The sequence below is a fragment of the Cherax quadricarinatus genome, chromosome 4 (assembly GCF_038502225.1).
Source record: "Cherax quadricarinatus isolate ZL_2023a chromosome 4, ASM3850222v1, whole genome shotgun sequence".
NCBI classification, from domain to species: Eukaryota; Metazoa; Arthropoda; class Malacostraca; order Decapoda; family Parastacidae; genus Cherax; species Cherax quadricarinatus.
The window spans coordinates 12988408-13013842 of NC_091295.1; the positions used below are offsets into that span (position 1 = coordinate 12988408).

Genomic DNA, 25435 nt, shown 5'->3' on the forward strand with positions numbered 1-25435 from the left:
TTAGAGTTTTGAATATTGGTGGAGTGTGCTGCCTGTAGTGGGAATTTGTTATCATTCTGACTGCAGCCTTTTGTTGGGTAATTAATGGTCTGAGATGGTTTTTTGTTGTTGAGCCCCATGCACAAATTCCATAGGTGAGATAGGGGTAAATAAGTGAGTGATATAGGGCCAGGAGGGCTGACTGTGGAACATAGTATCGCATCTTTGATAGTATGCCTACAGTCTTGGAAATTTTCTTGGAAATTTGTTGTACATGTGTTTGAAATTTGAGTCTATTATCAAGGTGGATTCCTAAGAATTTTCCCTCTGTGAGCTTTGTGATAGGAGATCCGTTTATCATTATGTTAAGAGGGACATCTATAGCTCTGTTTCCAAACTGAATGAAGTAGGTTTTGTCAATGTTGAGAATAAGTTTGTTAGTCATCATCCAGGTAGATATTTTCTGTAATTCGGTATTCACAGTATTGGCTAGCATGACTGGGCTTGGGTAGGAGAAGACGCATGTAGTGTCATCTGCAAATAGTGTGGGTTTGAGTAGTTGCGATGCATTTGGTAGGTCATTTATGTAAACGAGAAAGAGAAGAGGGCCAAGGACACTTCCCTGTGGGACACCAACTATAATTGGCTGTGCGGAAGAGTTTGCTCCATTTGTGTACACATATTGGCTTCTGATGCTGAGGTATGACTTTAGGTAGTTGAGGGAGTGCCCTCTTATACCGTAGTGTCACAATTTTAAGTGGAGCAAATTATGGTCAACTGTATCAAAAGCTTTACGTAAATCAATGAAGATCCCCAGTGGGACTTCTTTTTTCTTTAGTGCAGTGTATATTTGTTCTAGCATGTGTATAATAGCATCATTTGTATTTTTATTAGGTCTGAAGCCAAACTGATAGGGGTTGAGTATGTTGTGGGAGATGAGGTAGGAATAGATTCGCATATGAATTAATTTTTCGAAGATTTTAGAGAGAGGTTGTAAGTTGGATATTGGCCTATAGTTATTCAAGTCTGTTTAGTCTCCTCCTTTGTGGATCGGGGTGATCCTCGCTATTTTGAGAACTGTAGGGAAGGTAGAGGATTCGATGGACTTGTTAAAGTGTTGCAATGATTGGTGACAGCACTTGCAACACTTTTTTGTATATATAGTCGGACTTGAGTCTTGGAAATGGGAAGTACAATGCCTGCACTTTAAAGGAGGGGTTTGGGATATTGGCAGTTTGGAGGGATATGTTGTGTATCTTTATATGTGTATGCTTCTAGACTGTTGTATTCTGAGCACCTCTGCAAAAACAGTGATAATGTGCGAGTGTGGTGAAAGTGTTGAGTGATGAAAGTATTTTCTTTTTGGGGATTTTCTTTCTTTTTTGGGTCACCCTGCCTCGGTGGGAGACGGCCGACTTGTTGAGAAAAAAAAAAAAAAAAAAAAAAAGGGTGGTAAGGTATTTAAATCTCCTGTCTTGTTTTTTAGTGTGTTGATAATAAGGGAGACTTCTGTTGGGTTAGTCGGAGCTAGGAACAGTGTGTTCGGGTAGTTGCCAGTGAGGCAGTCATTGGGCAAGGTATTTGAGCTATCATATTATGCTAATCCCAGAAAGTATTCAGGAAATGGATGGGCAGAATACATTTATGGTGCGTGTTCTCTTAATTGTACAATGATTAAATGGATGTTACTGTCAAACAGCCAGTCTCATGGTGGCTGGATGAAACATAGGCACCTCTGATAATTGGACTGTGAAAGGGGTAAAAGTGCTGAAAAAGAAAAGTGAAAATCAAATCATTAGCCTCATTACCCCCTTCCATGAAGCAGGTTATTAGTACAGATCATGGATGCCTTGAAGGATCTTGTTAACTTTTTTTCCCATATTATTGGGAAACCGGTTAGCCAGACTTGAGTCCTGGAGGTGGGAAGTACAATGCATGCACTTTAAAGGAGGAGTTTGGGATACTAGCAGTTTGGAGGGACATCTAAACTGTCGTATCTGAGTACCTCTGCAAAGACAGTGATTATGTATGAGTGATGGTGCAAGTGTTAATTGATGAAAGTTTTTTCTTTCTTTTTGGGTCACCCTGCCTCGGTGGGACATGGCTGATGTGTTAAAAAAAAAAAACATTCACTATATGTCTCTCATCATCCACGTGCTCAACATGACAAAACCTTCATAGAAATTCTTCAATGCTACAGGTTACAGACTAGACATCTCTCTCCATAAAGTATCATCTGTTATTCCATTTATCTTTTTAATACTACATATTCTCCTCCAAATGTACAAGGAAAAAGGGGAAAAAATAAAATGAGAAAGAAGTATGTATTTAAGGCAATGTATATGTGACAAAAATGAAGCAGATGATGCAGCTTGGTATTCCAAGAAAAAGAATCACAACAGGAGGAACTCCTCTCTTATGTTTCCTGTGATAATGTTTTTAAAGGCAACTAATTCAAATTAATGTCATTTTAAATAATTGTATACCAAATCTTCTCTTGGTTCTCATATTAAAATGAGCCAAGTCACACAGAATTGTGAGAAAGATTAAAAAATAAAAGTTCTGTACCTGATTGCTTGAGTACTCTGGAAGTTTGTCTGGCGCACAAAGCATAACTGAGTGGTGGTCATTTGGGTTGCCATGACACTGCCAGTTCATCTTCACTGTTAACTATACAGCAACAAAAAAATATTTTTTAATACAAGGCATGAACAAAAATACTGTACACTTAATTATACATTGTACATAAAAAGTGTAAAATTTAAAAAAAAAAAAAAAAAATAAAAAAATATGACCAAGATCAATAGAAAAGTAATCTTGAATTTCTCAAAAACATTTAGTATCCCGCTCATTAATTTGAGACCAACAGGCAAGTTTAAGATTACAATTATTTACCTTAAGGTTCGGCAAATGAAGAAGTCTGGCATCATCATACTTGGATGCTGTCCTTACAAAAACATTTAGTTCTCCTTTAAAGATTAATTTCGCTGCAAATAAAAAATACTTTATGATACAGTATATTTTCTGTGGTAGGAGAAAAATAGAAAGAAGGGGGGAAAGGGGAGGAAGAAAGCGTGTAGTAGCCTACAGTAGTTGTAGTTACATAAGCACAGTTAGATTCATGCTCTCTTGTCTGCCTTTTTAATTATCATTTATTCAATCAACCACACTCACACACCCACACATACTCTCACAAACCCACACCCACCCACACATATACAAATGTGGTTTAATAAAAGATGCAGAGTAAAAAATACACCCTAATGTTTGTTCAAATGTCTTATTAAATCAAGAGAGGAAAAGCACAAAAAAATGGAAAACTACAGAAAACAAAGGATAAAAGAAAAAAGGAAAGTGAGCAGAAGAGACAAAAACAAATATGCAAGGGTAAGGAATGACCTGCATTCCCCACACCAACACCCTCTTCCCTCTAAGTCAGCCACTCCTTGTTCATAACTTAACATCTCATGTAACACTGTGTATCTTAACCCTAATTCAATGGTGTTGTTATTTGTTTGCATTTAATTGAACTTGTTGACCAATTACATGAATTTCAAGATAATAATAAAGTTAAATAATACATCAGAGTGACAGGTGAAGTGTTTAACAAGATCATGAGTGAGTCTCAGAAAACAGTGTCAAGTACCATAATGAAGCCATGGACTTTTGATGTAAGGAACATGTTCTTTTAGAATGCTTTAAGTCAATACTAAATTATGGTTGACATACCATTAGTCCAGTCCATAGTTAAATTAGTCCAAGTAAGCTCCATTTCTTCTGTGGTGTTATAGGGATCTAAGGATGCATGAAGTAGCAGAGTCATGCGCTCAACCATCAGAGTCAGCCGTCCGTGAAAGAGGAGCCGCATCTTATCCCACCAAGGTAAGGGAGTTGAAGGGTCACGAGATGGTTGGTTGATCAGAGAGAGAGCTGCAAGTCAGGTCAAATGAAATAACTAATTATCTGTGCTTCATGTAGACTCTCTAATAATGCATGTATTTCAAAATTATATCAGTACCAATGTACTACAATTCAATTCTTTATGGTGTGACAGAGAATAAAAAGCATCGGTGGTAATGATAAAAAGCATTGGTGATATTACCAATGTTAAACTGTGCGACAGCTGGCTCCCAGCAGGGTCCATTTGCTGCTGTGAAGGTTTTAACCTCACAGGAAAAATCATGATAGAACTTTAGTGATGACATAGTTCTCTCAACTGTTATATCTGACCATGGACTTCCTACTTCCACCTTTACATTACGTATTGCTGCAACAAAACAACAAGAACATAATTATATGTTCACCACTAATACTAAAATTTACTTTTCATCTAGTTAAGTTTAAATATAAAAAATTATGATAATGAGAAATTATCAGGTAAAAAATAATACACGATACTGACAATTGGTTGGAAAAAATTACATAGAAGGCAAACATTTAGACATTTTATTGGAAATGTTTTGGTCCTGGGACCTTGGTCACTTCAGGAGGGTAAGGCACCTGAGTGGCAGTGAGTTGGAAAAGGACCTGCCTAGCATAAGCCAGTAGGCCTTTTTTGAAGTGTCCCTTCATTCTTTTGTGAATCTTTTGATAGTTGTATCTGGTGGTGGGGTGAATGATATACAGAATACTATACTGAAGCCTAGACACAAACTATTAAAGCACAATGTAAATAACACTAACCACAATTTCACTTGATGGCGGCTCCCCATAGTTCATTACCATTAGGCAAATGCATATGCATGTACATCAATGGACATTACTACTTAAAGCACTACATAGAAGGGTTTTCTGCCACACACCCACCACAGAACCAACACTACCACTCAATATGTCATAAAACAAATACCTGGGCCATGTGCTCTTTCCTACAAATGTAATTACAGTACAGCAATGTTTTATTAATACGTGTGCTCTCTATAAGAGTGTCTCCCACCTTAACACAAAGGTCTTCCACAACAATTATTTTCTCATTTTGTTTAAAACTTGCTAATATTCACTTAACACCTCCCAGAATCTTGCTCCCTTCTTCCTGTACACTCCTCTCACCTTGAGGCAGACAACTGCTTATTACAGTGTAACCCTCTTTTCAAGTTTCACTCTTATTTTAAACCAAGTAATTCATGAATTTGAGCAGTTATACCCCTTCTTTCTTTTCTGTCCAGTTCTTCATTAAACATTCTCACTAATACATTTTAACTCTTGTTCTCTTAGAAACACATGACTTAATCCCATTTAGTGCTCCCCATTCAGACTCATTCAACCCTTTTGACTCTACTGCACTTGGTACTAGGCTAGAACATCTAGCTTTCTTTCACTCATAAAATTAAGAATCACATTTTTCTTAACACCTGTACTATACCCACAGTGTACTACATTATAGACATTCAAACAAACTACAATATACATATATTCTTCTTTTTCCTTATAGAACTACATACAAAAGAAAGTGGTTACCAGCCTCTTGTCATCCTCTAAGACATTAATGGTCCACAAAAGAAGAATTCTAACCAATATTTCCAGAGAAGTGAGAACATACACTAAACAAAGAACTTGCTGTATGAAAAATACACATGAAAGCAAAGTATATACTGAATGAAGGAAAGCTGAAAGATTTAGCTGTCATCATGTGTGTTCATGAGACAGAAAAGACCATCGATCTTGCCAGATGTCAAAATGTTTACCATGAGTCAGTTTCACAAATGTTTAATTAACCCTTTCAGGGTTTTTGATGTACTAGTACGTCTTACGCGCCAGGGTTATTGACGCACTAGTACACATAAATTCTAGCGTCCTCAAATCAAGCAGGAAAAGGTTGGTAGGCTTAAATGTGAGAGAATGGGTTTCTGTGGTCAGTGTGCACGGTACAAAAAAAATCGGGGACCCAGTGATGCATTGTGGGAAAGCCATTTTATTACACTTTGTTCACTATGTCTAGCACTAAGAAACTCCTCACTCCTCGGCTAACTGGGGTTCTTTTGTTCCCAAGTGACAGTTCAAACACTGATGGAAGTGTCAGTGAAGCTGAATTTCATGGTTTTGAGGAGTTTGTGACCGAAAGCAATGCCCAGGAAACCTGAAGGAAGGAAGGAAGGAAGGAAGGAAGGAAGGAAGGAAGGAAGGGAAGGAAGGAAGGAAGGTAGAAAGAAAGGGAGGAAGGAAGGAAGGAAGTAGACCATCAACCTAGGATAACCCAAGAAATTCAGACATTGACTTATTTCCATGTGGGTTGGTGGGGGAAGGGGTGAGGGTGGTGAGTGATGGTGTGATTTGTCATTGTGACACTAATTATGCTGGTGACTCAGCATATTTACAAGGCCACCCCCACACAACAACTACAAGCTTTACAGAAGCTGTAGCAGTTCTGGGAAGTGTCCAGTGACTTTATATGTGTATATATATATAAATATATATAAATAGCTCTTGTTCTTTTTTATTTCTTCTATTGTCCATGGGGAAGTGGAAAAGAATCTTTCCTCCGTAAGCCATGCGTGTCGTATGAGGCGACTAAAATGCCGGGAGCAATGGGCTAGTAACCCCTTCTCCTGTATACAATTACTAAAAAAGAGAAGAAGAAAAACTTTATAAAACTGGGTTGCTTAAATGTGCGTGGATGTAGTGCGGATGACAAGAAACAGATGATTGCTGATGTTATGAATGAAAAGAAGTTGGATGTCCTGGCCCTAAGCGAAACAAAGCTGAAGGGGGTAGGAGAGTTTCAGTGGGGGGAAATAAATGGGATTAAATCTGGAGTATCTGAGAGAGTTAGAGCAAAGGAAGGGGTAGCAGTAATGTTAAATGATCAGTTATGGAAGGAGAAAAGAGAATATGAATGTGTAAATTCAAGAATTATGTGGATTAAAGTAAAGGTTGGATGCGAGAAGTGGGTCATAATAAGCGTGTATGCACCTGGAGAAGAGAGGAATGCAGAGGAGAGAGAGAGATTTTGGGAGATGTTAAGTGAATGTATAGGAGCCTTTGAACCAAGTGAGAGAGTAATTGTGGTAGGGGACTTGAATGCTAAAGTAGGAGAAACTTTTAGAGAGGGTGTGGTAGGTAAGTTTGGGGTGCCAGGTGTAAATGATAATGGGAGCCCTTTGATTGAACTTTGTATAGAAAGGGGTTTAGTTATAGGTAATACATATTTTAAGAAAAAGAGGATAAATAAGTATACACGATATGATGTAGGGCGAAATGACAGTAGTTTGTTGGATTATGTATTGGTAGATAAAAGACTGTTGAGTAGACTTCAGGATGTACATGTTTATAGAGGGGCCACAGATATATCAGATCACTTTCTAGTTGTAGCTACACTGAGAGTAAAAGGTAGATGGGGATACAAGAAGAATAGAAGCATCAGGGAAGAGAGAGGTGAAGGTTTATAAACTAAAAGAGGAGGCAGTTAGGGTAAGATATAAACAGCTATTGGAGGATAGATGGGCTAATGAGAGCATAGGCAATGGGGTCGAAGAGGTATGGGGTAGGTTTAAAAATGTAGTGTTAGAGTGTTCAGCAGAAGTTTGTGGTTACAGGAAAGTGGGTGCAGGAGGGAAGAGGAGCGATTGGTGGAATGATGATGTAAAGAGAGTAGTAAGGGAGAAAAAGTTAGCATATGAGAAGTTTTTACAAAGTAGAAGTGATGCAAGGAGGGAAGAGTATATGGAGAAAAAGAGAGAAGTTAAGAGAGTGGTGAAGCAATGTAAAAAGAGAGCAAATGAGAGAGTGGGTGAGATGTTATCAACAAATTTTGTTGAAAATAAGAAAAAGTTTTGGAGTGAGATTAACAAGTTAAGAAAGCCTAGAGAACAAATGGATTTGTCAGTTAAAAATAGGAGAGGAGAGTTATTAAATGGAGAGTTAGAGGTATTGGGAAGATGGAAGGAATATTTTGAGGAATTGTTAAATGTTGATGAAGATAGGGAAGCTGTGATTTCGTGTATAGGGCAAGGAGGAATAACATCTTGTAGGAGTGAGGAAGAGCCAGTTGTGAGTGTGGGGGAAGTTCGTGAGGCAGTAGGTAAAATGAAAGGGGGTAAGGCAGCCGGGATTGATGGGATAAAGATAGAAATGTTAAAAGCAGGTGGGGATATAGTTTTGGAGTGGTTGGTGCAATTATTTAATAAATGTATGGAAGAGGGTAAGGTACCTAGGGATTGGCAGAGAGCATGCATAGTTCCTTTGTATAAAGGCAAAGGGGATAAAAGAGAGTGCAAAAATTATAGGGGGATAAGTCTGTTGAGTGTACCTGGTAAAGTGTATGGTAGAGTTATAATTGAAAGAATTAAGAGTAAGACGGAGAATAGGATAGCAGATGAACAAGGAGGCTTTAGGAAAGGTAGGGGGTGTGTGGACCAGGTGTTTACAGTGAAACATATAAGTGAACAGTATTTAGATAAGGCTAAAGAGGTCTTTGTGGCATTTATGGATTTGGAAAAGGCGTATGACAGGGTGGATAGGGGGGCAATGTGGCAGATGTTGCAAGTGTATGGTGTAGGAGGTAGGTTACTGAAAGCAGTGAAGAGTTTTTACGAGGATAGTGAGGCTCAAGTTAGAGTATGTAGGAAAGAGGGAAATTTTTTCCCAGTAAAAGTAGGCCTTAGACAAGGATGTGTGATGTCACCGTGGTTGTTTAATATATTTATAGATGGGGTTGTAAGAGAAGTAAATGCGAGGGTCTTGGCAAGAGGCGTGGAGTTAAAAGATAAAGAATCACACACAAAGTGGGAGTTGTCACAGCTGCTCTTTGCTGATGACACTGTGCTCTTGGGAGATTCTGAAGAGAAGTTGCAGAGATTGGTGGATGAATTTGGTAGGGTGTGCAAAAGAAGAAAATTAAAGGTGAGTACAGGAAAGAGTAAGGTTATGAGGATAACAAAAAGATTAGGTGATGAAAGATTGAATATCAGATTGGAGGGAGAGAGTATGGAGGAGGTGAACGTATTCAGATATTTGGGAGTGGACGTGTCAGCGGATGGGTCTATGAAAGATGAGGTGAATCATAGAATTGATGAGGGAAAAAGAGTGAGTGGTGCACTTAGGAGTCTGTGGAGACAAAGAACTTTGTCCTTGGAGGCAAAGAGGGGAATGTATGAGAGTATAGTTTTACCAACGCTCTTATATGGGTGTGAAGCGTGGGTGATGAATGTTGCAGCGAGGAGAAGGCTGGAGGCAGTGGAGATGTCATGTCTGAGGGCAATGTGTGGTGTGAATATAATGCAGAGAATTCGTAGTTTGGAAGTTAGGAGGAGGTGCGGGATTACCAAAACTGTTGTCCAGAGGGCTGAGGAAGGGTTGTTGAGGTGGTTCGGACATGTAGAGAGAATGGAGCGAAACAGAATGACTTCAAGAGTGTATCAGTCTGTAGTGGAAGGACGGCGGGGTAGGGGTCGGCCTAGGAAGGGTTGGAGGGAGGGGGTAAAGGAGGTTTTGTGTGCGAGGGGCTTGGACTTCCAGCAGGCATGCGTGAGCGTGTTTGATAGGAGTGAATGGAGACAAATGGTTTTTAATACTTGACGTGCTGTTGGAGTGTGAGCAAAGTAACATTTATGAAGGGATTCAGGGAAACCGGCAGGCCGGACTTGAGTCCTGGAGATGGGAAGTACAGTGCCTGCACTCTGAAGGAGGGGTGTTAATGTTGCAGTTTAAAAACTGTAGTGTAAAGCACCCTTCTGGCAAGACAGTGATGGAGTGAATGATGGTGAAAGTTTTTCTTTTTCGGGCCACCCTGCCTTGGTGGGAATCGGCCGGTGTGATAATAAAAAAATAATATATGATAGTAAAATAGTAATAAACAGCATTTTTATTGTTGGTTTGTGTAAACATGTTTTGTAAATAATATAATAACTGTTTGTGCAGTTATTGTGTAGCATATGAGTGAATATACATTCAATATACCTTATATTGGTCTCACAGGCCATAAAAGGTGCTTGAAGGAAGAAAGAAAGGAAGGAAGGATAGAAGGAAGGAAGGATGGATAGAAGGAAGGAGGGAAGGTAGGTAGGAAGGAAGGAGGGAAGGTAGGTAGGAAGAAGGGAAGGTAGGTAGGAAGAGATGAGAGGAAGGAGGGAAGGTTGGAAGGATGGAAGTAAGGAAGGAAGTAAGGAAGGAAGGAAGGAAGGAAGGAAGGAAGGAAGGAAGGAAGGAAGGAAGGAATGAAGGAAGGAAAGGAAAGGAAAGGAAAGGAAAGGAAAGGAAAGGAAAGGAAGGAAGGAAGGAAGGAAGGTAGGTGTGTGGGGAGGAAGGGATGTGTTGTGGAAGGCAGTGAGGTTTAGTGAGTAGTGGTATGATGTATCTTTGTGACACAAGACACGCTGGTGACTCAGCATATTTACAAGTCCACCCACATACAACTACAAGCTTTCAGAACCTCTTGCAGTTACAGGAACCTGTTCAGTGACTCTATATGTGTATATATATGATAGAAAAATAGTAATAAACAACATTTTTTATTGTTGGTTTGTGTAAACATATTTTGTAAACAATATAATGACAGCAAAGATTGTGCTGTTATTGTGTAGTATGCAATGAGTGAATATATACCAAATAGTCTTTATATTGGTCTCAGAGGCCATAAAAGTTACTTGAAAAAATAAAATATTAAAAAATAAAAGGAAAAAGTAGAAAAAAAAAGCTATTACCGGGTGACCGGCAGTCGGCGATGTTGCTGTAAGTGGTTCAATTTCTCTCAACTTCACTCCTCCATATCTCCGTAAGTATTGATCACAAAAAAAATTTTTGGCCTGTAATACTCACAAAAAAAAAAAACTATCATTTCACAAGAATATTTTTTTTTTTTTCGAAAAATTTTTGACCCTGAGAACAAGTTTGGGAGAGGTCCTGTCGACTTTTAAAGGGTTAAAACAAGAGAGACTAGGAGATAGTGTAGAAAGAATAAAGCAGATGATTTAAATAAAAAGGTTGAAAAAATTACACTACTGTGCACTGCACACTTAAATCATGTGCATGAGAGACCCATCCTTGGCTCAAACTACCAACCCACTAGACAAGGTGACCATGGGAATTAAATTATTGTTTAAGGTTCCAGACTGGAGCTTATATGGCATCTATGGAGCTACATAACATTTATTTGTATGTCTCTAAATAACAATACAGTATTATTCAAACAATATAAAACAGTATTTGGTTAACCATTTTTTGTTACCTCTTTTCCTGGCTTTCTGTTCAGCACCAATAAGTCGTCCCCACAATTCCAAATCCTTCATGTGAAGAAGAGATTGTGGGTAATCCCGTAATCTGAACTTCCATTCTGCACATGAGGCAGACACCATGCGGCACCACAATGTAGAAAACTCTTGTCCCTCCTCTGGCCAGGGTCTAGCAATGTTAACAGTGTCTAATGAGAAACTTCAGACTGAGTCAAATACTCTAAATTATGACACTCACACAAATTACATCACCAATCTACAAATTTAATGGTAACCTTAAACAAACTCACGATTCAGGGTCAATATCAGTCATGTGCTGTATCACTCTATCTGTGCCATGGAAAGTTGGATCAGCCATAGCGAAAATAACCACATCTTCCATTGTCCAAGTAAACAGCTGAGTTCGCATTGGTGCAGACTCGTACATCTGATAACAAGAGATTCATGATAAATGAATTATAGTACATTTTAAAGTTGTTGTTTTTTTTCAACAAGTTGGCCGTCTCCCACCGAGGCAGGGTGACCCAAAAAAGAAAGAAAATCCCCAAAAAGAAAATACTTTCATCATCATTCAACACTTTCACTACACTCACACATTATCACTGTTTTTGCAGAGGTGCTCAGAATACAACAGTTTAGAAGCATATACATATAAAGATACACAACACATCCCTCCAAATTGCCAATATCCCAAACCCCTCCTTTAAAGTGCAGGCATTGTACTTCCCATTTCCAGGACTCAAGTCCGACTATATGAAAATAACCGGTTTCCCTGAATCCCTTCACTAAATATTACCCTGCTCACACTCCAACAGATCGTCAGGGCCCAAGTATCATTCGTCTCCATTCACTCCTATCTAACACGCTCACGCACGCTTGCTGGAAGTCCAAGCCCCTCACCCACAAAACCTCCTTTACCCCCTCTCTCCAACCCTTTCGAGGACGACCCCTACCCCTCCTTCCTTCCCCTATAGATTTATATGCTTTCCATGTCATTCTACTTTGATCCATTCTCTCTAAATGACCAAACCACCTCAACAACCCCTCTTCTACCCTCTGACTAATGCTTTTATTAACTCCACACCTTTTCCTAATTTCCACACTGCGAATTTTCTGCATAATATTTACACCACACATTGCCCTTAGACAGGACATCTCCACTGCCTCCAACCATTTCCTCGCTGTTGCATTTACCACCCAAGCTTCACATCCATATAAGAGTGTTGGTACTACTATACTTTCATACATTCCCTTCTTTGCCTCCATAGATAATGTTTTTTGACTCCACATATACCTCAATGCACCACTCACCTTTTTTCCCTCATCAATTCTATGATTAACCTCATCCTTCATAAATCCATCCGCCGACACGTCAACTCCCAAATATCTGAAAACATTCACTTCTTCCATACTCCTCCTCCCCAATTTGATATCCAATTTTTCTTTATCTAAATCATTTGATACCCTCATCACCTTACTCTTTTCTATGTTCACTTTCAACTTTCTACCTTTACACACATTCCCAAACTCATCCACTAACCTTTGCAATTTTTCTTTAGAATCTCCCATAAGCACAGTATCATCAGCAAAAAGTAACTGTGTCAATTCCCATTTTGAATTTGATTCCCCATAATTTAATCCCACCCTTCTCCCGAACACCCTAGCAATTACTTCTTTTACAACCCCATCTATAAATATATTAAACAACCATGGTGACATTGCACATCCCTGTCTAAGACCTACTTTTACCGGGAAGTATTCTCCCTCTCTTCTACACACCCTAACCTGAGCCTCACTATCCTCATAAAAACTCTTAACAGCATTTAGTAACTTACCACCTATTCTATATACTTGGAACATCTGCCACATTGCTCCTCTATCCACTCTATCATATGCCTTTTCTAAATCCATAAATGCAATAAAAACTTCCCTACCTTTATCTAAATACTGTTCACATATATGTTTCAATGTAAACACTTGATCTACACATCCCCTACCCACTCTGAAGCCTCCTTGCTCATCTGCAATCCTACATTCTGTCTTACCTCTAATTCTTTCAATTATAACCCTACCGTATACTTTTCCTGGTATACTCAGTAAACTTATTCCTCTATAATTTTTACAATCTCTTTTGTCCCCTTTCCCTTTATATAAAGGGAGTATACATGCTCTCTGCCAATCCCTAGGTACCTTCCCATCTTTCATACATTTATTAAGCAAAAGTACCAACCACTCCAACACTATATCCCTCCCTGCTTTTAACATTTCTGTCATGATCCCATCAGTTCCAGCTGCTTTACCCCATTTTATTCTACGTAATGCCTCATGTACCTCCATCACACTTACATTCTGCTCTTGTTCACTCCTAAAAGATGGTATACCTCCCTGGCCAGTGCATGAAATTACCGCCTCCCTTTCTTCCTCAACATTTAAAAGTTCCTCAAAATATTCTCGCCATCTACCTAATACCTCCCTCTCCCCATCTACTAACTCTGTTTTTAACTGACAAATCAATACTTTCCCTAGGCTTTCTTAACTTGTTTAACTCACTCCAAAATTTTTTCTTATTTTCATTAAAATTTCTTGACAGTGCCTCTCCCACTCTATCATCTGCTCTCCTTTTGCACTCTCTCACCACTCTCTTCACCTTTCTTTTACTCTCCATATACTCTGCTCTTCTTATAACACTTCTGCTTTGTAAAAACCTCTCATAAGCTAACTTTTTCTCTTTTATCACACCTTTTACTTCATCATTCCACCAATCACTCCTCTTTCCTCCTGCCCCCACCCTCCTATAACCACAAGCTTCTGCCCCACATTCTAATACTGCATTTTTAAAACTATTCCAACCCTCTTCAAACCCCCCACTACTCATCTTTGCACTAGCCAACCTTTCTGCCAATAGTCGCTTATATCTCACCCGAACTTCCTCCTCCCTTAGTTTATACACTTTCACCTCCCTCTTACTTCTTGTTGCCACCTTCCTCTTTTCCCATCTACCTCTTACTCTAACTGTAGCTACAACTAAATAATGATCCGATATATCAGTTGCCCCTCTATAAACATTTTAAAGTACCATAAAATATTTACTGCATCAAGGATTTTAATTCTCAAGCACATCACTCATCTATTACTCTTGACCCAACTGACTCACACTTGAAATAAAGTCTCACATTTTTTTTAACACATTGGCCGTATCCTACCGAGGCAGGGTGACCCGAAAAAGAAGAAACAAAACATGATCAGCTGATTAAATGAAAGCCCTTGCGTATAGCTGTCTGTAACTTCACCCTGTTTCCTATATGCATGTTGCTCAATACTAAATTAAGTAAAGCATATATCAATAAATAAACACTAATAGTTAATACACTACTACATGTAAACCACACAATAACCAAATTCTGTAAACTCAGCATTGTAATACTTATAGAGAATAAAGTTTGAATTGAATACATACTACAGCCCTGAAATGAGCTGAGATAAACTAACATATCTTAACTAGCAAAATAAATATAGGAATTCAAAGTCTAACCTTTGTCCATTATGACCTTGAAAGCAAAAAAATGCATAAAATGTGATATGAGGTAACTAATGCCAATTCGTATGAAGTTAGGAAAGTTGAAAATTTTTGTGTGCATTGTTACTTTATTTTAATGAAATTGAGTCTACATTTTTTTTTTTTTACTTACCAGTTTGGAGCGCTTTATATATGTCTCACTATTTTTCTCTTGTAGGTTCTTGTAAAGCTCTTCAATCTTGCCAGTTGGGAAAAGAAACATAGTTTTACGTCGCTCCTCTATCTGTAGACCAGCCATGAAGAAAAGAAAACCTCTTAGATAAAACAATTCTCTTAGATAATGTAACAAAGATCAACCATATTAGGCAATAAATGAGTGGATAATTTAGGAGTAAACGCAAAAGTCAGTGGGGATATTTGCAGTTTAGAGGTGCATTTGGACTGTGGTATCTGTGCACCTCTGACAAGATAGTGATAGACTGAATGATGGTAAAAGTGTTTCTTTTTCATCTCAACCTACCTCAGTGGAAGATGATCAGTGTTAATAAAAAATGAATTTGAGAGAGGTGCAAGTAGATCACAGATAAAATACTCTAAATTATAAAGAAACTTTTAGTTCCAAGAGGGAACTGATGTACAGAGACTTTTTTTTTTAACACACTGGCCATTCTCCATGAAGGTAGGGTGACCTAAAAAAAAAAAAATAAACACTTTCACCATCATTCACTCCATCAATGTCTTGCCAGAGGTGTACAGACATTACAGTTTAGGTGCCCTCCAAACTGAAAATATCCCCACCCCTCCTTCAGAGTGCAGGCACTGTACTTCCCACCTCCAGGACTCAAGTGAAAAAGAAAAAAAAAAGTGTTGAGATGTAACATTAACTTGCAGCATGTATGGATATAAAAGTACAGTACAGTATAATCAAAATAAAGATTTATCTTCCATCTAATTATTCAAAAGAAGGTAAGTACATGTAGTATCTAAAATTGTCTTTCAGTTAACAGCAGGGCAACATGAAAGTCAGTTCCAAGTAATAGGAATAAAAACAAATCCATTCTCAACATTAGCATTAACGTCAGTGGTTCGTTTTATTATAGGTTGAAGATTCTAGCATAGTATATTGATAAATCAAACATAGCCAATATACAACACATTAGGTTTCCCAAATAATAATAATAATAATAATAATAATAATAATATTTTTTTTTTTTTTATTATCACACCGGCCGATTCCCACCAAGGCAGGGTGGCCCGAAAAAGAAAAACTTTCACCATCATTCACTCCATCACTGTCTTGCCAGAAGGGTGCTTCACACTACAGTTTTTAAACTGCAACATTAACACCCCTCCTTCAGAGTGCAGGCACTGTACTTCCCATCTCCAGGACTCAAGTCCGGCCTGCCGGTTTCCCTGAATCCCTTCATAAATGTTACTTTGCTCACACTCCAACAGCACGTCAAGTATTAAAAACCATTTGTCTCCATTCACTCCTATCAAACACGCTCACGCATGCCTGCTGGAAGTCCAAGCCCCTCGCACACAAAACCTCCTTTACCCCCTCCCTCCAACCCTTCCTAGGCCGACCCCTACCCCGCCTTCCTTCCACTACAGACTGATACACTCTTGAAGTCATTCTGTTTCGCTCCATTCTCTCTACATGTCCGAACCACCTCAACAACCCTTCCTCAGCCCTCTGGACAACAGTTTTGGCAATCCCGCACCTCCTCCTAACTTCCAAACTACGAATTCTCTGCATTATATTCACACCACACATTGCCCTCAGACATGACATCTCCACTGCCTCCAGCCTTCTCCTCGCTGCAACATTCATCACCCACGCTTCACACCCATATAAGAGCGTTGGTAAAACTATACTCTCATACATTCCCCTCTTTGCCTCCAAGGACAAAGTTCTTTGTCTCCACAGACTCCTAAGTGCACCACTCACTCTTTTTCCCTCATCAATTCTATGATTCACCTCATCTTTCATAGACCCATCCGCTGACACGTCCACTCCCAAATATCTGAATACGTTCACCTCCTCCATACTCTCTCCCTCCAATCTGATATTCAATCTTTCATCACCTAATCTTTTTGTTATCCTCATAACCTTACTCTTTCCTGTATTCACCTTTAATTTTCTTCTTTTGCACACCCTACCAAATTCATCCACCAATCTCTGCAACTTCTCTTCAGAATCTCCCAAGAGCACAGTGTCATCAGCAAAGAGCAGCTGTGACAACTCCCACTTTGTGTGTGATTCTTTATCTTTTAACTCCACGCCTCTTGCCAAGACCCTCGCATTTACTTCTCTTACAACCCCATCTATAAATATATTAAACAACCACGGTGACATCACACATCCTTGTCTAAGGCCTACTTTTACTGGGAAAAATTTCCCTCTTTCCTACATACTCTAACTTGAGCCTCACTATCCTCGTAAAAACTCTTCACTGCTTTCAGTAACCTACCTCCTACACCATACACTTGCAACATCTGCCACATTGCCCCCCTATCCACCCTGTCATACGCCTTTTCCAAATCCATAAATGCCACAAAGACCTCTTTAGCCTTATCTAAATACTGTTCACTTATATGTTTCACTGTAAACACCTGGTCCACACACCCCCTACCTTTCCTAAAGCCTCCTTGTTCATCTGCTATCCTATTCTCCGTCTTACTCTTAATTCTTTCAATTATAACTCTACCATACACTTTACCAGGTACACTCAACAGACTTATCCCCCTATAATTTTTGCACTCTCTTTTATCCCCTTTGCCTTTATACAAAGGAACTATGCATGCTCTCTGCCAATCCCTAGGTACCTTACCCTCTTCCATACATTTATTAAATAATTGCACCAACCACTCCAAAACTATATCCCCACCTGCTTTTAACATTTCTATCTTTATCCCATCAATCCCGGCTGCCTTACCCCCTTTCATTTTACCTACTGCCTCACGAACTTCCCCCACACTCACAACTGGCTCTTCCTCACTCCTACAAGATGCTATTCCTCCTTGCCCTATACACGAAATCACAGCTTCCCTATCTTCATCAACATTTAACAATTCCTCAAAATATTCCTTCCATCTTCCCAATAAATAATAAAAATATAATAGAGTTGTGGATGAGTGGAACAAACTCCTGAGTACCGTCATAGAAGATAAAATGTAGTGTTGTTTTAAAAATAGGTTGGATAATTACATGAGTGGGTGTGAGTTGGACCTGACTAGCTTGTGCTACTAGGTCGGATGCCATGCTCCTCCCTTGAGTGACGTGTCTGACCTCACTAGGTCCAGGCACTGGTTTAAGCTCGTGGGAGAATTGGACCTGCCTCGCATAGGCCAGTAGGCCTGTTGCAGTGTTCTTTCTTATGTTCTTATGTTAAGAAATATTACTGAAGTAAACAAGTGCCACTCTTATAAATGAAAGTTCTGCTGTTCACTGACAACAGGTAGAAGCTACTTAAATCTTTCATTAAACTGGAATTTTAATTATAACAAGTGTGGATATATGAGATGCAAGTGTCTCTCATTACCGAATATACAGTGGGAAAACAAACTTACCCTGGCATCCAAAGCTTTAAGTCTTTTACAACTCTCTTGATACTCATCTTCCAAAAGCTCATAGTTATAGCGCAGCTTTACCTCAAATGGATCATCACCTATCTCCATTAGCCAGTGTCGTACCTATTAGGAGAAAAATGAAAATAGAGGTAATAAAATTTAAATAATTTGACTACAGTCAAATACAGTTGAGATTTAATGGTCATTATTGGTGTTACTGTTATATGAACAATGCATTGTATCTTATTTCATTTATCTACTACTCTAGGACAAAACTCTCTCAGCCATTTGGCATTAATTTTTTTCAATTTGTAACTGTGGCCTCTTGCTTTTTCTCTATTTATTTGTATTATTTCTTTATTTATTTGTATTATTTTATACATACTTATACATGGTTGTCATGCATCCACCTTTCCTCCTATTAGCCAACAATGGAATTCTTAGTGTTTTGAGTTTTTCTTCCTAACTCACATTTTTCCCCTCTGGAAGCTCTTTGCAGTCCACCAGGACCTTCACTGTCTCTCATGTAAGCAAAAGTTAAACAATGCAGTACTGATAATTGATATATCATTTTTCTAGAATTTTAACATGATATACAAAGGGGAAGAGTGTGATTCAGATCTCAGAGTATATTTCAACATTGAAGGGTCTTGGTTCCTTACACTAAGTGTGTTATTTCTTAATGTACTCATTACACCCATGCTTTTACTGGAGAAGGGGATTTTTTGGACCGAGAATGATGTGTGTGAGGCTGGGGCACCCCAACCTCTCACACACACACACACACACACACACACACACACACACACACACACACACACACACACACACACACACACACACACACACACACACATTTGTTTACACACAAAAAAGTATAGCAACCAAACTGATGCTGAATACATACACATATATTACAGAAAGAATGGTACTGGAGGACTGTATTAATGCAAAAAATATGAAGTTAATTTACCAGTGTCATTGGTGGAGTTTCTCTCACATAGCCATGACCAGAACCTGTGACTCCTGGGGTGATAAATAATTAATTTATAGAAACATTATTACTAGTTTTCCCACATTTTAATCCTTTGACTGTTACAAGCCCCTTTCTGAAACTGTCATTCTATATCGAAAAATATCAGAAAAAAAAAAAAATTCTTATGAAATGATAAAGAATCTTTTCCCGATGGTAATAACACCAAAAGTACGAAATTTGATCTAAAACTTATGGAATTACGCTCCCACGAAGTTAGCAATCTTGGTGATATATACTCATCGTCAATTTCGCTAAATTTGAGCCCTATTTTCAGCCAATTCCATTATTCTAGTCGACCAAACTCATATCAATTTCTTTAGAACTCCATTTTTTCTATCAATTGAGTACAAGAAACTGCCCATTTATCAATTTTAACTACCCAATAAAGTGGTCAGAAATTAGCAATTTGGCCAATTTTACGCAAATTAAAAAAGATGCCAATTTCAAAATAGGGTCCAGAATAAAAATGTAGAGACATTCATGGCACTAAACTAACAAATTCTCTATTCATTAGTCATGTCTCCAGGCCCCTCTTATAAAATTCTTGCTTTCTATTTTCATTTTTTATTCACACAAAAATATAGAAGATTTACTGTATTGCAGACTACTGCATTATTGTAAATATGGCATAAATAATTTAAGTGCACTAGTGAAAGAATATTAGACTCCCCAGTTGACGTGTATTGGACATGTGGTGTGATTTGTTTACTCTTCAACACTGGTAAAAATCGAACATTTCTGTTACTTTGAGCTCAATCTCAAGGTCGTTTTTATAGTGAAACTAATCAAAATCACCACTATTTCTGTAATATGTTTTCCATTCTATCAAATGAGACTATGAAAACGAGAATACAACTATAAATACTATACGAAAATACACCTCAAAGTCAGCATTTTAATCCAAAAACACAGCTTTTTTTTTCCTCTCATTATGCACTGCACACACTGACCACACAGATCGATTCTCTCCCATGTGGGCCTACCAGCTTTCTCCTGCTTGACTGAAGCCACTAGAATTATTGCGTATATATACGTCTGAAACACTGGCTCATAAGACGTATATATACAGCCAAAACAGTCAAAGGGTTAACCCTGGCGAAGAAGAGGCTATGTAAACATTGTATGTTTACTGTTACGCAGGCAGAATTAATATAGTCTTGTGTTTTTACACCTGTGAGTCACATGATGATAAACAACTACTGTATATACACACGATCACCAGTTTCCTAAGATATAAAAACACTGCATGTGTTGACTGTTGATGAAGAAAAAACCCATAATTTACTCCCATGTGTAATGACCTACACCTGCGGTTATGCAAAAATATGATTATTGCAATGAAAGTATCCCCCTTTGCCATCTCTTGACCATGGTCAACTTATCGCTGGTAATATGCAATACATTCCTTTATGTACTGTCTTCAAAATCTTAAGTTGGAAGTGTAATTAAAATGCCATCTGGAATATAAAATGGCCATAATTTCAATTAATAAAAAAGCTGCCTACAGTAATACACTGGGCTCAATAATAGAACTTACCCTTATAACTACATCAGGTGGCAGTGGACTGTCAGAAGTGAAGGTTTTGGGACGATGGTTATGAACCAACTTAATCCATTTTATCACAGACAGCAGATCATCACTGAATGCCTCAGCAAAATTATACTCATATGGGAATGTTAACTTCCAGGTGTCCACTGTCAATTTCCTGTCCAGGGATTAAAATACCAAAATGTAAAAATTAAAAAAAAAAAAAAAATGAAAATAATGCACTTACATAACAGAATTTATGTAAACTGTAAAACCAGTGATTGTGTTTCTCTGAGCTCCAAGTTTGGTTTCCCACATTTATATATAATGTAGAGTATGTGCAATAAAACATGTATTATACAAGAATGGTGGAACTGAGATAATAACTAGTTATGTATAGCTGCATATTTCACTACTGAAGACTTGTTATTTCCTGTGCACTACTCATTCTCTTTCTCTCATGCATCTTCTTCAAGCACTTATAGAAACATTATATTTTTTTCAGTGCTTTTATATCAGAAGCATCCTAACATTATAGAATAATTGTCCATATTGAAAAACACTTATTTTTCTAAGTGCTCTTATTACTGCCTATACCTATTAAATGCTATGTTTACATTAACATGCGATTATATGAACCCCCCCTAAAATAAGTCATATGTAATAATATGACCAACAACTGAAGACAGAGGAAAAATCATTTTAAGATCTAACCATGCCTTATTCTGCTTTTGGCTAAGTTCAGGCATTGCTTCTCTCTCCTCGTGCACTTCTCTTGATTGCAAGGCCCGAGACAGTTTCCCACCAGTCACACACATTACTTTGTATTCATCAAAGTGAATCTGAGGATGAAGAAATAATGATTAATAGTGCAGCTTTCAAGTTTTCTTATAAAAATACTTGTCTGTCATACCTTAGTTATAATTACAATGTAAAAAGAGAATTGATAGTAACTAATTACGGTATGTACTTAATTCCATACACAAAATGTGTGCTTTCAGAGCATACTAGTGTAAATACTGTATTATCTACTAGCTCTAAGACAATAATAAAATACATTACCAATGAAATTTTATTTAAACACTATGTTTAAACAGTATTAAGGTAGTAGGTTGGTAAACAGCAACCACCCAGGTAGGTACTACCTTCCTGCTTTACATGATGGTAGGATTGCTGGTGTCCTTTTTTCTGTCTCATAAACATGCAATATTTCAGGTACATCTTGCTACTTCTACTTACACTTAGGTCACACTACACATACATATACAAGCATGCATATATATACATACCCCTCTGGCTTTTCTTCTGTTGTCTTTCTAGTTCTTGTTCTTGTTTATTTCCTCTTATCTCCATGGAGAAGTGGAACAGAATTCTTCCTCCATAAGCCATGTGTGTTGTAAGAGGCGAGTAAAATGCCAAGAGCAAGGGGCTAGTAACCCCTTCTCCTGTATAAATTACTAAAGTTAAAAAGAGAAACTTTCGATTTTCTTTTTGGGCCACTCTGCCACGGTGGGATATGGCCAGTTTGTTGAAAGAAAGTAAGTTTAAACAGTATGTTTATCATTTGAACTTTCCTGCATCTTCTAGTGTACTTCTTTGAACATGAGACAAGTTTTGTGTCAGCATAGTGTAATACTGTGAAATACAAAGTGTTTGTGCTGTAGTTTAACACCCAAAACATTTTACCAGAAATTATTGTGGTAATCACTTTCACTTTATTCTTGGGAGACTTCACAAAACATACCTGTGTATGGAACTGTTTGTTTCTTTGCTTTTTTCTTGTTTATAGTATTGTTATACAAGCACAAAACACAAGTATGTCGAAACAGATTTGAAAAAGCCCAATAATGGGTGAAACGTTTTATAAATAAAGGTCTTCAGCACAGTAATGTCTTTCTTACTGAAATACAAATACATCTCTTAATTATTTTGAACTGGCAGAATTGCTGATATTTTCTTTTTTGTTTCTTGAACATAAATTTAAAAAAAACACACTGGCCATCTCCTACCGAGGCAGGGTGACCCAAAACAAAAAAAAACACTTTAACCATTATTCACACTATCAGTTTTGCCAGAGTCATGCAGATACAACAGTTCAGATGTCCCTCCAAAGAGCAAATATCCCAAACTCCTCCTTTAGAGTGCAGGCACTGTACTTCCCATCTCCAGAATTCAAGTCCAGCTAACAACTTTCCCTAAATCCCTTCACCCTGTTCACACTTTAACAGTTCATCAGGTCCTCAAAAACCATATCATCTAATATGCTTACACATGCCTGCTGTATATTCAAGTCACTCCTCAGCCCTCTGGATAATACTTTAGTTAGTCTGCACCTTCTCCTAATCTCCAAACTATGACTTCTCTTCATTATATTTACTTCATATTTTGCCCTCAGACAAAACATCTACTGCCTCCAACTTCCTCCTCACTGCAACATTCACAACCTACCCTTCACACCCATATAAGTGTGTTGGTACCACAATACTCATATATTTCCATCTTTGCCTCCAGATACCTTAGTGCACCACCTACCTTTTTCCCTTCATCAATTCTATGGTTTACCTTGTCCTTCATATACCTATCTGCCAACATGGCCACTCCCAAATATCTGAACACATTCACTTCCTCCATACTCCCTCCCTTAAATCTGACAAGTAATTTACTCACCTGAAGTTCCTCTGACTGACATAATATTCTGCCATTGGCCATCAGGTATGTTAGGTCACCTATTAAGAAGAAATAATTGAACACTTGTTGTAGAAGAGTATGAAAAATATACAAATACAAAAATGTTAAAAATATTTACAAGCTAATGCAATGCATTTAAAGAAAGTCACAATTATTTTTAAAACTTACTGATTCCTTAACCCTTAAACGGTCCAAATAGATCGAAGTTCAAATCCGTAGTGCTCTAAAAGTACATCTGTTTTCTTTTACATATTTTCAAATGTAAAAAAAAAAATGATGTACATTTTTTTATATACTTTCAAATGTTGAAAAAACGTATATATACGTTTGGACCGTTTAAGGGTTAAAGAATCTATTAAGAATCTATCTCTGGATTTTTTTTAACACGCAGGCCGTTTCCCACTGAGGCAGGGTGACCCAGAAAGAAAGAAAACCCCCCCCAAAAAAAAAAGAAAACATTTTCATCATCATTCAATACTTTCTCCATCATTCATACATAATGTGCCCCAGATACAACAGTTTAGATGTCACTCCAAACAGCCAAAATCCCAAACTCCTCCTTTAAAGTGCAGGCATTATACTTCCCACCTCAAGCACTCAAATCTGGCTAACCATTTTCCTTGAACCCCTTCACAAAATATTACCCTGCTCACACTCCAACAGCTCATCAGGTCCCAAAAACCATTCATCTCCATTCACTCCTATCTAACACACTCACACACATCTGCTGGAAGTCCAAGCCACTTGCCCACAAAACCTCCTTTACCCCCTCCCTCCAACCTTTCCTAGGAGGACCCCTACCCTGCCTTCCTTCCACTACAGATTTATACACTCTCCAAGTCATTCTACTTTGTTCCATCCTCTCTAAATGATCAAACCACCTTAACAACCTCTCTTCAGCCCTCTGACTAATACTTTTAGTACATGTAACTCCACATCTTCTAATTTCCATACTATGAATTCTCTGCATAATATTTACACCACACATTACCCTTAGACACGACATCTCCACTGCCTCCAGCCTCCTCCTTGCTGCAGCATTTACAACCCATGCTTCACACCCGTATAAAAGAGTTTGTACCACTGTATATCTATAGATATAGTGTGTGTTAGACAGGAGTGAATGGAGATGAATAGTTTTTGGGACCTGAGAGCTGTTAGTGTGTGAGCAGGGTAATATTTTGTGAAGGGATTCAGGGAAACTGGTTAGCCGGACTTGAGTTCTGGAAATGGGAAGTGCACACACACAAATGCACATGCACATGCACGCACGCACACACACACAAATACAATGTTTTCTTTCTTTTTCTTTCAACGTACCAGCCGTATCCCATTGAGGTGGGGTGCCCAAATGGAAAAACTAAAGTTTCTCCTTTTAAATTTAGTAATATATACAGGAGAAGGGATTACTAGCCCCTTGCTCCCGGCATTTTAGTCGCCTCTTACGACACGCATGGCTTACGGAGGAAGAATTCTGTTCCACTTCCCCATGGAGAAAAAGTTTGTACAAAGTTTATGTACATAAAAACTGTATTGACTGATAGTTGGAAAAAAGTATTCTGGCACAGTCGAGCTATGAGAAACAAAGTATAAACTGTGATATAATTCTTACCAAGAATGAAGTACATGTGATGGCACTTCGAGAGCTCTGCCCCAACTCTAATGTCTCCTCTAGCGATCAACTGGAGCTGCAGACCTGTTGACTCTTCACCTTCCTTCTTAATGCAAGTCTCCACATGAACTTTTTGACTTTCTGGAACTAAGATTACAAATAATGCCACCAGTCTTCTTTAATGGCATTTCAAATGATGTATTCACATGCATATACACTTCTATTCTCACTAAAATAACTGCTCACTTTCTCAACATGCATATACACTTCTATTCTCACTAAAATAACTGCTCACTTTCTCAACATTATTTTCTTCACCTGCCTTTTTACCTTTAAA

At 38.2% G+C, this 25435-nt stretch overlaps 1 protein-coding gene across 2 annotated transcripts in view; it reads right to left on the reverse strand.

Moving 5' to 3' along the window:
- hob (bridge-like lipid transfer protein family member hobbit) overlaps positions 1-25435 on the reverse strand; it is a 238733-nt gene that overhangs the window by 110252 nt on the left and 103046 nt on the right. For both annotated transcript variants that reach the window (XM_053770361.2, XM_070094472.1), the window contains exons 15-26: positions 25099-25245; positions 23466-23524; positions 21513-21640; positions 20808-20976; positions 18235-18357; positions 14834-14944; positions 11435-11571; positions 11141-11313; positions 4082-4246; positions 3709-3909; positions 2875-2966; positions 2548-2649 (exon numbers count right to left, since the gene is read on the reverse strand). In XM_053770361.2, coding sequence (XP_053626336.2) covers positions 2548-2649; positions 2875-2966; positions 3709-3909; positions 4082-4246; positions 11141-11313; positions 11435-11571; positions 14834-14944; positions 18235-18357; positions 20808-20976; positions 21513-21640; positions 23466-23524; positions 25099-25245 — 1607 coding nt within the window. The remainder of the gene's footprint in view (positions 1-2547; positions 2650-2874; positions 2967-3708; positions 3910-4081; positions 4247-11140; positions 11314-11434; positions 11572-14833; positions 14945-18234; positions 18358-20807; positions 20977-21512; positions 21641-23465; positions 23525-25098; positions 25246-25435) is intronic.